This window comes from Epinephelus fuscoguttatus, linkage group LG22 (genome assembly GCF_011397635.1).
Source record: "Epinephelus fuscoguttatus linkage group LG22, E.fuscoguttatus.final_Chr_v1".
Lineage (NCBI taxonomy): Eukaryota > Metazoa > Chordata > Actinopteri > Perciformes > Serranidae > Epinephelus > Epinephelus fuscoguttatus.
The window spans coordinates 9,268,102-9,284,295 of record NC_064773.1 but is presented as its reverse complement, the minus strand read 5'-3'; the positions used below and the strand labels follow the sequence as shown (position 1 = coordinate 9,284,295).

Here is a 16,194-nt window from a genome sequence, read left to right as displayed (position 1 = left end):
ATATATATATATATATGTATATAGGCTAAGAGCCACGTGATATCCCACCCACGTCATCTGTCAATCAAACAATCAGACAGTCGTTCAGGTGAGCCATATATACTGTAGGCATATAATGGCTACTTAGTATGCACGAAGGATTTGCATATCAATAAGTGCAAAGACTACAGATACACAAAATATACAAATTGTTATTGGGGAAACACACAATACAAAAGAGACAATTTAACTATTAGAAAAATTTTTAGAATTTTTTAGAAAATGTTTTAAGATTTTTTTTAGAATTTTATGGAAAAAGTTTTGCAACAAACAAACAAACAAACAAACATAGTATTACAGTTTTAAAAGGAACACTGCTTGGAGAATAAAAACACCAAATACCAGTTCACAAAAAGGGCTTAATGTCAAAATCCTAACATTGTGGCCTGCTTTTTTAAAAAACACACAGGACGCAACATTTCTATTCGTGGGGCCATCACATGCAGTACCATACATGTGACTTACATGATCTGTTGCCCATGCGGCCTTGCGTATATTGGGAACATATTGGGAAAACATCCAGAGAATTACATACTAGAATCAGTGAACACAGGAGCAAGATCAGATCGGGCGACGAGCACAGCCCTGTTGTGGCCCATTTTAAAAAAGCAGGCCACAATATTAGTGCTCTGCGCTATCTAGGAGTGGAGAGGGTTCAAAAACAGTGTAGGGGTGGTGACATTGAAAGAAGACTCCTTCAAAGGGAGACCTACTGGATCTTCTTTCTCAATACCATGTCACCTAATGGCCTTAATGAGGATTTTGACATTAAGCCCTTTTTGTGAACTGGTATTTGGTGTTTTTATTCTCCAAGCAGTGTTCCTTTTAAAACTGTATTCCTATGTTTGCTTGTTTTTTTGCAAAACTTTTTCTAAAAAATTCTAAAAAAGTTTTTTCTAATAGTTAAATTGTCTCTTGTGTATTGTGTGTTTCCCCAATAACAATTTGTATATTTTGTATATCTGTAGTCTTTGTACTTATTGATATGCAAATCCTTCGTGCGTACTAAGTAGCCATTATATGCCTATATATGGCTCACCTGAACGACTGTCTGATTGTTTGATTGACAGATGACGTGGGTGGGATACCACCTGGCTCTTAGCCTATATACATATATATATATATATATATATATATATATATATACCTGCCACCTGCCTTTTCATTCTTTTGAAGTTGCCTGAGGAAGACTATTTGTGTCGAAACGTTGCATTTAAGTCAATAAAGTAAACTGGGAGCTCTAATTCAGTGTGCGGATTTTCTTCTTCTTTCTGCATGAACCCCTATTATTCAGCACCTGACCAAAAACAGTACTGGATGTGCGCACAACTACTCTGTCTTCTGTTACTCGTACATTATAACAACAAAATTCTTGAAACCTTGATACCTCTGTCTTCTTATTTTATCGATTCAGGCCTTGAAGGAAAACTGTGATACATAAGTGAAGTGATTATTGTCCTACCTCTTGTGAATACCCTGGTATATTCTCAGGAGTTCATTTAAGATAAAGTCAAACAGGGTGCAAACATCACCATCTTAAACAGCATCATCTTTAAACCTCACTATTAACTGAAGCCACTCACTTTGGCCTCTCAGCATTGAGATCGTCCTCCCGTCTTTAAAGCACTGCTGACAGAGTGTCTGCCTCTTTTGTCGGGCTTCATTTATGCAGACTGCCGCTGCCTTCACATCTTCAGACAGCCAGACTCTGGATGTAATTTTCACATCGATGGTGACAAGTAATATGGCTCAAGTATATTGATAAGGGTCCAGGGCGGTTACAGTTGAGCAGCCTCTGGAGGGGTAAATGTCTCATAGTGTCAATAATCTGCAGACAGGGTGTTTGAACTGTATCAAATTATCGCTTGAATCCATTCTAGCGTGAAATTATGTGCTTGATAATAAAGCTAACAGGATTTTCTGAAAGGTTTTACTACTTCCATCGACACACTTTTAATTAAAAGCAGCATTACTGGTATTGACATATCCCTCCAAGTGTTATAGGAAGTGTAGCGCATAGACTAGATGTGGATCCATTAGGCAATACTGTCACAAACCATTTCGTTCTTTTAGTAAATTAAACTTTCAGGACAGACAAGAATTGAATCACAAATTGTCAGTAACTCCCCCGTTAAACAAACCTTCGAAATATCAGTATTAGACAGTCTGAGTTTCAAAATGCCACATTTTATTGGCAGAAAACCTGTTTGTGAAACTGCAAAACTGAAAGTACACATCATCAGTTAGCGAATGAAAAGCTCAGACGTTGAGCCGCCCTGCGCCAAAATGAAATCATGTTTCATTGCTTTCTTTCTATTGCTGCCTCTGTGTCATGGTGACATGTTTTGTTCAGCGCCGAAGGGAAATGCAGTAATCTTTCACAAACCTGCCTCCTCCAAGGGGAAAAGGCACATTAAGAACAAGAAAGTATACACAGAAACAGCATGTCGCCTAAATGACTGATTGCGGCGAGGTTGAAACTGAGAGGATAAATGCCAACAAATATTTGAGGCAGAGATATTGGAGGAAATAATCTCTGTTTGCAAGTACAGCAGTTAAAAAAGGCGCTATGCATTCAGCTCAGGGAACAACCGGAGATCGTCAAGTTCAGCACACAGTGCCAGAGTTACTGAATGATTCACCAGGGCCATAGGTCACCCACTCCCGAATTGCTTTATGATTGTGTGCTTAGAGGCATTTTTACACTGCTGAACAGAATGAAAGTGGTGCATTGATACCACAACCCTTGAGGTCCAAATTTCTCTGCACCACACCAAACAATTAACAATTCTGATCATCTCAGCAAGTATTTCACTCACTGGGCCAAACTAATACATGAAAAATGTTTGTTTTTAACTCGGAGCTACAGGAGACCTTTACCTGAATTGTGAGACAGAGGCAGCCGAGGAAACAAGCCCATGCAGTATGATTTAATGTGGGTGAGCTGAGGTGACCTGCCATTGTTTGTTATCCATCCTGATTAAGACCCGAGCGAGTCGAGGTTACAGACTGCGAGCTGTGGAGGTGGGAGAGGGCTGTGCATCAACAGATGGCCGGAGACTAACGAGAGGCTGGACAGGCTGTGCAGAACACCGTCAGCCAGGAGATACTTTAACACATCACTCCTGGCATTTCAGAGCTCAACAAACAACCTGCAGCTGAGGGTTAAAACCTTCACCCACTGTCTTCACAGTTCTCACATTTAGTTTCGCAGAGCACCAAATTTTGTGCTTCAGTCCATGTATCACTCAATTAACATGATAAGACCATGAATCATAAGCCGCTTTTACACTGCCAGATTTTCCACGAATGTTGGGCCGTTTTGCCGGCAAGCTGCAAGCGTTTAGACACACAGAGTCGGATTGGCGAGTTGATCCGAGGTGCCCGATTTTCCGCCTCGTAGGGTAGACATATTGGTAGAACCTTTTTAGTTTAAAAAGACAGAGGCGGCCTTCCGCCACTGGAGGGGCTGTTAAAGACTTGTGGGAGGAGCTGTTGATGCCGCCGCACGTGCGACCCACTGGCGGTGGATAAACAGGAAACAGCTGATAGCAGGAATTAGCGAGCAGCTAGTAGCAAGAGGGAAACACAAACCTGACAGACACTGTAAAGATGAGCAACTTGGGAGACAAGGAATTGCGCGCCCTCCTTGTCCTCGCAAACGAAGAGGCCATTAACCGTCAAATGACGGGGACGGTGAAGAACGGGCCGACTTACGAGAGAATCGCTAAAGGACTGACCAGCCGTGGCTTCCCTCCCACGTCACTGTTTACGTCACACGCTGAGCTACGTGTTTTGTTACTTGCTCACGCCCCCCATTGCCCCGAAAAAGGCGCATTCTGTATAAACAAAAGTAGGCAGGCGGCATTTTGCTGCACTCCCCGATTTTGCTTTATACTGCCAATGCTGAAAAAAGACTGATTGGGCTTTCCTGCAAATTTGCATAATTCCCATCTAAAAGGGGCTACAGTCTAATGGGCTGAAGGGTTTGCTATGAAAATCTTTCTCTTACATCTTACACCACGCCAAAATTAAAAGCCTGTGGTATCTTTCAAGAAAATCATACACATATCCATCCATTATCTCACACTGATCCAGAGCCCAGTTGTGGGGGCAGCAGTCTAAGCAAAGTATTCCAGATGTCCTTTTCCCGAGGAGCATTTCCCAGGCCAGATGAGATAAATAATCTTTGCAGCGTGTTCTGGATCTACCTGGGGCCTCCTACCAGTGGCACATGCCCAGTATACCTCTAATGGGAGACCATTGGAGATGAATGCAAAGGAGCAGCGACTCTACTCCGAGCTCCCTCTGGATGTCTGGGCTCCTCACCCTGTATCTAAGGCTGAGTCCAGCCGTACCGCCACATTTAACACTGCAAATGGAAATAAAGTTTTCTTGGACTAAAGTGTTCCTGACTGGATTACTATTATGGGTATAAGAATGTGTAGCTACCAGGCACCTGTGGACATGTTCAGATTTGACTGAATAGATGAATAAAACAGTTGAATTACAAAGGAAATACTGCACTATCAACATAACAGGGACTTCCTGTTGTGTCAAGTGTTGCTCACTACCTGGACAGGGGGTATTTTTTCCCAACTTCAGCATGTGGGTCCTGCTGGCGAATGGCTCGGATGGCGGTGGGTGCTGTGAACATGGAGGAGGCTCCGTGTTCAGATAGGACACGGAAGAACGCCCCTGCATCTGGAGTCCCCACAGGCTTACCCTGTAAAACAGACAGAATAGCGACAGCTGGTTGGTTCACAAACTGTAACACGGGATGCAAGGATATAAATCATATGACGGACTGTCTACAGAGCGAACAGCAGATACATGGATTATTATGGAAGCTCAAAAACATTACAGCAATATTTCCACAATGTTCCGCTGTACAAATTCACTTCAACTGTGAACTACAAACCATGAATATTCATAGAGCAGCTGTTTAAACTGGAGAGGCTCACTGGAAGGCTGCCTTCCAGACAGATGGGCCTCGAAATCCACGGATTAGAAAACACAGTTGCACTATTGGAGTATTGTTTGTCTAGAAGAAAAGACATAGACAAAAGAAGCCTGCGGGCAAATGACTCCAATAGCAATTTCCACTGTGTTTCTGCGATTCAACTAGCCTCTCCCTACAGTGAGGAGACAACTACAGATGAGAATGGTAAACAGCAGCAGTGAGTTGTGGGTGTCATTTTTGCTCTGGATAAATATTTGTGTCTGTGTATTGATCAGAGGAAAGACAAAAGGTTGGCAGCATCATGCCTGAGGAGCGATGGGCTGTTAGCACAAGTGCCATGTGAGACAAACTCAGTGGCTGGAGCCAAACATTGATTTAAGGAAGTCAGATGAATTCATTGTCCAGCTGTGCTGCTTCCTACAGGTGACAGAAAAACAGTACATTTCAGCAAAATGTTAATTTCACCCAACTGTATCGGTTCAAATCTTTAGGACGCAGCCCCTCCGCTGAGCACAACATTGCCATGCAGCACACCCAACTTCTCATAAAGATGAATGGTAATTAGGCACAAACAAGCTTAATATTTTCTGCATGACTGTGTGTTTTGAACAGCCACTTGATGCATCCGATTATTACAGGTAATTTGGCTTTGCTTTGTGAGTCGACGGCCTGACAGCTCGTGGAATACATTCTCTACGCAGGTTATTTATGTGGGGGGTTATTAGCATGCAACAGAATGTGTAGGCCAGGGCGGAGAAGGATGTGTGTCTGTCTCTTGATCTTTTCCAGTACGTCTTACAGTGTAGATTTTATGCTGAGGACCACACATTACATCAGCGCTGTTACTTTGGGGCGACTGTGGCTCAGGAGGTGAAGCAGGGCTTCCACTTATTGCAATATCAGCGGTTTGATCCCCGGCTCCTCCAGTCTGCACGTTAAAGTGTCCTTGGGCAAGATACTGAAACCCAAATTGCTCCTGACAGCCGTGCCATCATTGTGTGGATGTCTAAAACAACAGTTGTAGGTGGCACCTTGTTTGGTAGCCTCGGCCACCAGCGTGTGAATGTGTGAATGTGTGAATGTGAGTAGTGTAAAAGTACTTTGACGGGTTAGAAGACTAGAAAGGCGCTATACAAGTGCAAGTCTATTTTACAGTCTTCCTTTTTTTGTAAAATGCTAAAATGTTTTACAAACTAAAAAGGAATGATAAAAGACCTGGAGTGAGGCTGAATTTATTGTATTTGCCAAATGATTGAGGGTAGGAATGAGATGATATCCAAACACTCACAATAAGTTGACAATGGTGAATCTCCACTGTTGCGATAATTATGAATATCCCACTAGGTCTGTTAGCTTCGAGCTAAGCTTAGCGCAAGTGTGAAGCGATTGGGACGAGAGTCAGCACCTCCAAATCTGAGGCCATGGTTCTCTGCCAGAATCCAGTGTATTGCCCCCTCTTGGTTGGGAGGGAGTTACTGCCTCAAGCAAAGGAGTTCAAGTATCTCGGGGTCTTGTTCACGTGCGAGGGTAGAATGGAGCGTGAGATTGATGGTTGGTTTGGTGCGGCATCTGCAGTGATGCGGGCACTGCCGTGGATTGACGGAAGAGGGAGCTGAGCTGGAAGGCGAAGCTTTCAATTTACTGGTCCATCTACATCCCAAATCTCACCTATGGTCATGAGCTCTGGGTAGTGACCGAAAGAATGACATTGCAGATACCAGCGGCCGAAATGAGCTTCCTCCGACGGGTGGCTGGGCTCAGCCCTAGAGATAGGGTAAGGAACTTGGACATCCAGAGGGAGCTCGGAGTAGAGCCGCTGCTCCTTCGCGTCGAAAAGGGGTCAGTTGAGGTGGTTCAGGAATCTAATTTGGATGCCCCCTGGGAGCCTTCTGTTGGAGGTGTTGGAGGGAGTACATATCTCATCTGGCCTGGGAACACCTTGGGGTCCCCCAGGAGGAGCTGGAAAGTGTTGCTGGGAAGAGGGACGTCTGGAATACTTTGCTTGGCCTGCTGCCCCCACAACACAGCCCTGGATAAGCAGATAAAAATAGATGGATGGATGGATCATGTCCAGCAGCATCCAAAGAGTCAGGGCTTGACATTAAAGCTAGCTCGGAGCATGTAAACCCTATGTTTGGGCAAGTGGAATGCCTCATGCAGTTCTCTGATCGAACAAGTGGAAAAAAATGTAAATAATCAGCATAAGAATTATGGCAAAAAAACATGTTTTGTGAGGTCACAGTGAAGTCAAGTCACATCCACTTTGAGTCAAGGATGAACTGACTAGATATTGGTGGTCAAAGTGCCAAATTTGAAGAGGCATCAATTAAGATATCGTGTTTAAAAGAATGACATGGAGGCAAGATCACAGTGACTTCTGATCCCCAAAATCTAATCAGTTCATTCTTGAGTCCAAGTGAACATTTGTGCCACATCTGAAAAACACTCCCTCAAGGCGTTACTGAGATGTCGCTTTGCGAGAATAAGAAGGATGCAAGGTCACAGTGACCTTTGACTACCAAAATCTTTTCAGTTCATTCTTGAGTCCAAGTGAACATTTGTGCCTAATCTGAAAAAATTCCCTCGAGGTGTTCTTGAGATATCACGCTCACTAGAATTAGACAGATTGAAGGTCACAGTGACCTTTGACTACCAAAGTCTAATCAGTTCATTCTTGAGTCCAAGTGGACATTTGCGCCAAATTTAATGAAATTCCCTAAATGTTTTCTTGAGATACCACATTCACAAGAATTAGACAGGTGCAAGGTCACAGTGACCTTTGACCACCAAAATCGAATGAGTTCATTCTTGACTCAAAGTGGATGTTTGTGCCAAAGTTGAGGAAATTCTCTGAAAGATGTTCTTGGGATATCACGTTCATGAGTTTGGGAGGAGGGGACGTACAGGTAGATGGACAACCCGTAAACGTAATGCCTCGAGCCACAGCTATCACTGGCGCAGAGACATTAAGAGTGAAAGACTGAAACAGAGCTGCAGTCTGTCTCTCCACAGTGGACTGTAGCAGCCAGAGTCAAACATGGCGACAGGGTAGAACAAAGTCCCAGTCCACATTAACTGGAGTCATTAACCAAAGATGGATGTCATCAGCATGCGGAGTCAATAAAGGCAGAAACCCAGATGACATCGACTGGACTCTGTAAGTCGTTCAACTCGGGTATTATAGTTCACATTTTCTGCTATTTCTGGTTGTTTGCAATAATGCTGTTGTAAGTTCCACATATCAAACCTTGTCTACAGGGGCCTACCTCATAGAGTACTGTGCTGTTACCATGGAGCAGAGGACCATAGCAGATGTATGAGTGGCCGACTACCCAGCCGAGATCTGACGCTGCCCACCAAACCTGTAACAGGATATAGAAGGTGAAATAAGGGAGGTGACTCTGGTAAGTAAAGAGAATTCTAATAAGTCTTAATTCCCTTTGTGCCTTCAAATGCTAAAAATATAACATCTGAAGGTCCCATAAATGTAAATCACATGGCTTATGTTATATAAATGATGAATGTAAATGAAAATAAAAAACACAAGCAACACATACGACTTCCAGAACGTGTGACTGTTCAGTTACCATAAATATTACATGATGATCAAATCGTCTTTCAAGTACAGAGCAATCTATCTCTTTGCTGACTGCGTGCTCCTTTTTTTTTTCCTCAAACATGACTCAGACTCAGAAGAGGATGTTTTGTTGCCTTACATCTCCAGGACGGAGTCCATAAATATTTGACATGGTCCATTTCAGCATCACAGCATAGCCTGCAGTGTCTCGCACAACACCCTGAGGGACAAGATAAGAAAAACATCAGACTGGTGACAGGTATGGCACTAGGCAAAGAAGCAGGCGTAATATCAATCTAAACACAGACATTCAGCCTGGCTGCAGCGGAGGAGATGGTATTTTGCTTTCAAATGACTGCCTCTCAAACTGACTCCAATTTCTGGCTTTTATTAGTTAATGGTGCTGTTAAAATATATTTGAGCAGAGCAGTGTGTCCTCGAGTCCTCATGTCTCCTATTATAGAGATTTTCACAAACTTATGGTCTCCTTACGGCAATAACTGAGAGTCACAGCAGCTCACAGAGGAAAAAAGCTGCCAATAACGGCACTATTAGGCTCTGGAAGTAGCTAGCAGGTGGATATTTTATATCATCAGTTGGTCGAAGACAAAATGATCCTATTTGAGAGGAGCTGGGGGGAGGTTCATTTGGAACTGCCTGCAGGCAATTCCTCCTGCATGAGTCCCAGCTCCTGCTGTGGAAATCTTATTTATGTCACGGTGACGGTGTTTAGATTGGGCCTGGATTGTTTTGCAGTCAAAGAACAGATGAGTCACACAAAAGCTCTATACAGAACTGACAGCCTTTATACAAACAGGGCCGACTGAAAATCCTGCTAGGGGTGTAAGAAAGAACAGATACCAGGGAAGCACTGGTTTATCATCCAAACATTGGCATCGGCCGATATTCGCCTTGATGATGGCCATCAGCCTATCTGCAAATAACATGACATTCACGGATGGCAGTAGCCGATGTTTTTCTGTTGTGTCACAGCTATTTTTGCAGGCTGACACTAAAAGCATCCTGTTGTCCCAGAGACAATAGAAAACAAGACTGGGACACACAGAGATCTTTCCTGGGGCACCTTTGGGACAAAAGGACGCAGCAAAGACTCGCTAAGACTCACGACTGGCACATCAGGGGACACACCAGATTTTTTCTCTGATAATGCTACCTTGTTAAAAAAAAATCTGTTGAAATCGGGAGGAGACCTTGTTAGTAAGGGTGTAAATCACTATTTATTATGAAACAATATTATATCCGTTCCTTGGACAAGAGTACGATATTTGCATATCCAAAAAAGTCTGCCACGATACAATTTTGATTCAGTGTGATGCGAGAGTTGAAAAATTTGAACCTCAGATACAAATTTGCACCGCAATAGCCAATCAGCATTGAGATCCTCTGGGAACGTATGATGCTTAGGACGTACCGGCAGAAGATCATTTATCAATTCAGTGATGTCACACGCGTATGATGTGAGTTATTCAGAAACTGCCCATTGGTTCGACATCCCATTGTTCCGACCATATTAAACCCATTGTTCCGAAGTCCGTTCCGACATCATCATGAGCCATTCAGCACCGCGGACAGTCGGACTAATGGGATGTCGAACCAATGGGCTGTCGAACCAATGACATGGACCCAGTTATTCGTGCATATTAAGCGAGTCAACACAAAATATTCTAGTGTTTAAACTCGTGCAAGTAATGCAATGCGAAAATTCACACTGCAAAGATTTTAGTTTCTGATGTGACACTCCTGTTAGTGCAGTTGTTTTAAGGAGAAATTTGTTGATGTTGTCACTGCAATATAAAATAGATTGAAGGGAGGGAATTCTAATATATTATATGTCATAAAAAAGGCTTTTGAAGCAGTTATTTTTAAAGATGTTTTTTATGTGAAAGAAGGTTATATTAAAGGTTGTTTCATAAATTTGTATGATTGAATTTGTGCTCATTCAAAAGGCTGAATGACCTCAGAACAGTTCTTTTTTATTATGAAGATTTCATTATTTCCCTGGCACAAAAATAAACAACAACACAACCAAAAAACACTGATATCAAGTATTGATCAAACTGTTATTTTAACACATCGGTATTGGTATTGGCCTAGAATTTAACAACCTGTATGATGATACATATCGCATCGGCGGATTCTCGCCAATACAGAGCACTAAATCACGTCTACTTGAGAATGTACGTTTACATGACATCTACAACTATAAACCAGGTACTGATTTTCCCCTGCTGCTGTTCACAACCCTGTGACGTCAGTACCTTTGGCGTTCCAGTGGTTCCAGATGTATAGAGGACGTAGAGAGGGTGGTTGGAGGGAACAGAAACACAGTCATGCGGCCGAGCAGTGGCCATCTCTTCCTCCCAGTCCAAACTCAACTCAGGTCCCAATGATACTTTTTCCTTAGAAACACAAAGACAAATGAGATATAAATACTCAGTTTCATTCTAATGAAACTGCTATAAAAAGGAAACTGTTTAAAGTGGTGAAGACTGTGCTGCTTTATAGCTTCAAACAGTCATCACATAATTTTGGGTGGTCATGCAGTGTGAGTTATTGATCAGATCCATCGACTCCGGTGTTTTGATTTGTGTTTTAAAATGTTTTTTTCAGTTTGGGGAAAGAGACATATACACTCACTCCTATTTGCTTGCTATATGAGTAACTGGGGAAATAAATTCTCTCTTCAAGTCGAATAAATACATATTATACACGGACGTTTCTGTTGAAATTCTGTTCTAACTCCCATCAGTCATTATAATTTCTTGTAGTCGCCAGCAGAGGTAATTTGGGGTCATAGAATAATGCCCCTTGTATCTCTGACATCTGTCTCATTCCAAATCTCTTTGATACTTTAATTTCATTAACATTTAAATCCTCCCAGGAGGCCAAAGAAAAGTCATTTCTTTCTTTGGTTCTCCGAGAATGAGCTCAAGACTGCGACATCATTCAGTATCACACAGCCTCCTGAGGCGGAGGACAGACGGCCCATATAACCTCCAGCTGTCTGAAATGCATCCCATTTTACTCGATTTACTCAAAGCCAAGCCGGAGTAAAAACTTGGCTGATTTAGCGAGGCTTTCATGTTGGGAGCCGTGTCCACAGAATCACAACCTCTCGCTCGCTGAATGCAGTAATTGATCAAACAGCCGCAACCACCTTCAAAGCCGTGCTTCACATGATTTTAAGGGGATGAGTTTCCGCCGAATTACCAGTGAAAACCATTTCTCTGACTACACTGCTAATGGACCTAAGTCCACCGTGTATTATCGTCCAAAAAAGATGCAACAGAGATGTCTTAATTCAGCAGATCATTCACTGATAAATAACACTGGAGTATACAAACCAGATAAAAGAAATCGTGTAGTGTTAATGTAAGAACACAGACAGTCAGACAGAGGTATGTGGCGTAACTGATAACAACGTTGAACTGAGACGTGGGGGCCAGAAAAAACACATTACAAGAATGATTGCAACACTGGAATCAATTCTAAGAATACTTTCTATTTTCTGGGCTGAAAATTCGATGATTTTCTTTTACACTTGTGTGAAGGTGAAGCAAATTTCAGCTTGCTGCCACCATATTAATGCATAATTGTGTTCTGTATAATCATTCTACACTCCAAACTGGATCTGTGCCAGGCAGTTTATGACGGGCACCAACCTGCAACCCCTGCTGCAAACACACTACACACACTCTTAACTTTCTCTCATCTACTTGAACCAGCCATACAATCAATCAGCCATTTATTTGTCACATAAAATCATGAAGTACACCTCCAGAGAAATATGATCCTGTCAGCTCCTTCAACTTGTGCACTGTAATTTAATCCTTTTTGCCTTTTTCTTACATTGCAGGCTGCTGCTCTATAGTTGTTTACAGATGGTTCTGGTAATCCATGGCTTCTGGTTGTGGAATGAGTTAACTGTAGCTCAGTCAAAGAAAACTTTATTTCCATTTGCAGGCCTCTCTGCCTTTCTTCGGCCTACGTAGAAAGCCTCTTCCATTTGCCTACGTGGAAAGCCTAAGGTGGAGAGAGCAAACCTCACCACCCTTACATGCGCCTGCATGGAAAGCCATAAGGCAGGGATAGCACACCTGTCTGCCCTTTCATGTGCAAATGAGGAAAGCCTGAGTCAGAGAGAGCAAACCTCCTGCCCTTCCATGTGCCTACATGGAAAGTCATAAGGCAGGGATAGCACACCTGTCTGCCCTTCCACGTGCAAACGAGGAAAGCCTGAGCTGAGGCAGAGAAAGCAAACCTCCTGCCCTTCCATGTGCCTACATGGAAAGTCATAAGGCAGGGATAGCACACCTGTCTGCCCTTCCACGTGCAAACGAGTAAAGCCTGAGGCAGAGAGAGCAAACCTCCTGCCCTTCCATGTGCCTACATGGAAAGCCATAAGGCAGGGATAGCACACCTGTCTGCCCTTCCACGTGCAAATGAGGAAAGCCTGAGGCAGAGAGAGCAAACCTCCTGACCTTCTATGTGCCTACATGGAAAGCCATAAGGCAGGGATAGCACATCTGTCTGCCCTTCCACGTGCAAATGAGGAAAGCCTGAGGCAGAGAGAGCAAACCTCCTGACCTTCCATGTGCCTACATGGAAAGCCATAAGGCAGGGATAGCACACCTGTCTGCCCTTCCACGTGCAAATGAGTAAAGCCTGAGGCAGAGAGAGCAAACCTCCTGCCCTTCCATGCGCTTACATGGAAAGCCTAAGGCAGGGAGAGCAGCAGCAAAGACCCTCGGGAACAGAACAGAGCAGCATCAATGACAAACAGAAATGACACTGATAAGTCAGACACAGCATGAAAAGGAGGAGCTGGGGTGGAGGCGGGTTGCAAAGCAGCTTGCAGAGGAAGCAGCAACAGTAGGCAGGCCAGAGCAGTTTAAATTGGGCACCCTGAATGAGATTCACCAATTGGTTGCATAGAAAGGAATCATGTGATCTATCAGCTGACTCCCTTCCATCAGTCAGCTGCTCCACCAGCTGATTGGGCTGTTTGAGATCAGCTGATGTAGCTGGGATGTGAGCTGAGCTTGACATCGTGTCCTGCCTGAACTAACGCTATGCTCAATGTTTGGGGACAGTTGCTTTTGTTGTTTCAGAAATAAATCCAAAACAGACTCAGTGAATTAACTGATGTCATCAGTGACACAGACGGTGTCCTGGAATGTGCTCCAGACTCTGATTGGCTCCAGCTCTTGCGCCACTAGGGGTACATGTCATAGTTTGTACGGCTGCCCCCTTAAAGTTGAAGATTCAAATCATCAGTTGGGGACCCCGCAGTCAACTGAGATTCTTCAAGTCAAGCAATCATTTTTTCTTTTTTTTTGTCAGTCTGTGTACGTGATGTTTTGGTCCCCAGGTTCAGCTGCAAAGTGAGCACTCCTCGCTTTCATACTGCCCTCCAGTACAGGCAGCTGGGTGAGTTTGACTGAGATGGTGGCAGCTGGAGGAAGGAAGGCTTTGTCAGGTAAGGCTTCGAGATAATGTTATCTTCTGCCATCTGCTTTTAAATGGTGAACTTAGAGCTCACAACAACTTCCTATGACATTCTTTGGCTTTTCTTCATTGGTGCGCATGCATTAACTCAGACGCTAAATTGGCCGGTTTACGAAATTACAAAAATGTTGCTGTCAACCTGAACGCCTGCCTTACCCTGTTCAAACTGTCAAACTCTATACGGAAAGACAAGGAGTAACCTGGTTGAAATGCGCTGTCCAGTATTCCAGGATTTAGTCAAGTTTCGCTGAAAGGAAGGATAATAAAGTTCCTATTGTCTCATACTGAAACTGGCACAGAAGTTGTTCAGTGTGCAATCCAACGTCTGTTCGACGGCTAGCAGGACACTAGTTTTGCTGGTGCCATCTTCTCCATCTTGACCTTGATGTTTACTGATGTTTACATTTGAAAACCCCAACCTGGTTAGCTAGCAGAATTTGGCAGGAGGAGAGTTTACAGAGTGGTCATTTACTTTCCTCATCCTGATGAGCGCCTCACAGCTATATGTCACCATTGCCAAACGCCAACCAGAAAAAGAAATTCCAATTCTAGGCAATAATCCTTTAAATCTAATCCTTTAAATTGAGTTCAGTGATTAAATCCTTTTTTATAGGTTAGAAACTGCAACAACAGCAGCTACACAATGATATTAATTAGGATCACATATGGCCGCCATATGTTAGATACATTTACATTCTGTCACACAGCCAGCAGGTTTGGAAACGACACCACGTTGACAAATTAAGCTTTATGATGCTTTGTGCTTCTTACCATGTTAGGCCTGTTGTAGATGAGGACTTTCGAGGGTCTGTGAGAGCTCAGCTCCAAGGCCTTCTTCACCAGAGGGATGTACTCCACTCTCCTGCCTGGCTCGATGCCAAATGAGGCTGTAACCATCAGCTTGGGCTGAGAAACACAGAGATCAGGTGAGAATTGGACTGTGTTCAAATGTCAAGAACGCACAGCATCATGTTTCTTCAGCTGTGTTAGAAACAGAATCTCGTGCTCCCATCATACCTGCCTTGAATGTTTGTTTTGATACATTTTTAACAGGGTATTAGTGGTATGAGTCTGTTGCCTGTGGCAGCACTCCAGTGTCGAGTCACATCAAGTTCACGTACATGAGTGCAATGATGATTCTGTAATAAATAGCAGGCTCACATCACACCTGAGGCGTTCTTATTGCCTGGGTCCAGACCTTTGAATCTGCCCACTCCACTGAGTTGATTGATTCGTCTGGAATGTGATATGCAACAGCAGTAACTTGGTGAGAAAGATAAACAACCAATAAGCATCATGTGGGGGACTACTGATTAGACAACCAGAACCATGGATGGAACTAACGGCACTCTCAAGCTGTTGTCAAGCTGTGCGCCGGAACCAATGAGGAATCATCGAGGTGGATGTTAATCTACAATTCTTCTCTATATCGCCCAAACGGCAACATGCTTGTGCTTGCTTAACCCAAACAATGTGTCATGTGACTGCAGTTGGTTCAGATCGAGATCAGAACACGTTCTCACCACAAACAAGCCGCACCAGAGTTCGTTTGTAAGCGGACCGAGACCGCGTCTTCAAGAAGGTCTCAGTCTGGTTGTTTTAATGCGCACTCGAGTGCCATTGCTGTGTTCACACCTGCCCAAACGATCCACACTTAGGGGGCAAACAAACTTGAGTTCAATTGAACCGAACCAAACAGGGCAGGTGTGAAAGCACAATAAGGTTTGGTCAGGGAAAACGGAATCCTCCTCCCCTACGAACATTGGATAAGCTGAGCATTCACTGTATGATTTGAGCATGTTTCCCCAGGGTTAATGTCTTTTTATCAACTAAATCAGCATATAAGTAGCTAGTATGTTGGTACTGCTAACTGAATGCGTGAGAATCAAAACTTAGTCCGGCCCACTTTTGCAGGAATGGACTTTTACGCTCTTTTAAGCCCTGGATGTCTGTCGGCTTTTCGGGATGTCTGATTGTTTTTAAACGTACAGTATTAACACTCAGGTTGTGGACTGACTGAACTTACTCGTACAGCAGCAGTTGGAAAGAAAAAACGTCTCTAACACCATGTCATACAGTGTATGCC

The 16,194-nt window shown here is 43.5% G+C and overlaps 1 protein-coding gene across 1 annotated transcript in view; it reads right to left on the bottom strand.

Annotated features, from left to right (window-relative positions):
- acss3 (acyl-CoA synthetase short chain family member 3) overlaps positions 1–16,194 on the bottom strand; it is an 88,007-nt gene that overhangs the window by 63,689 nt on the left and 8,124 nt on the right. Inside the window, exons 4-8 of the mRNA XM_049566833.1 lie at positions 14,880–15,014; positions 10,859–10,999; positions 8,719–8,799; positions 8,269–8,364; positions 4,614–4,765 (exon numbers count right to left, since the gene is read on the bottom strand). Coding sequence (XP_049422790.1) covers positions 4,614–4,765; positions 8,269–8,364; positions 8,719–8,799; positions 10,859–10,999; positions 14,880–15,014 — 605 coding nt within the window. The remainder of the gene's footprint in view (positions 1–4,613; positions 4,766–8,268; positions 8,365–8,718; positions 8,800–10,858; positions 11,000–14,879; positions 15,015–16,194) is intronic.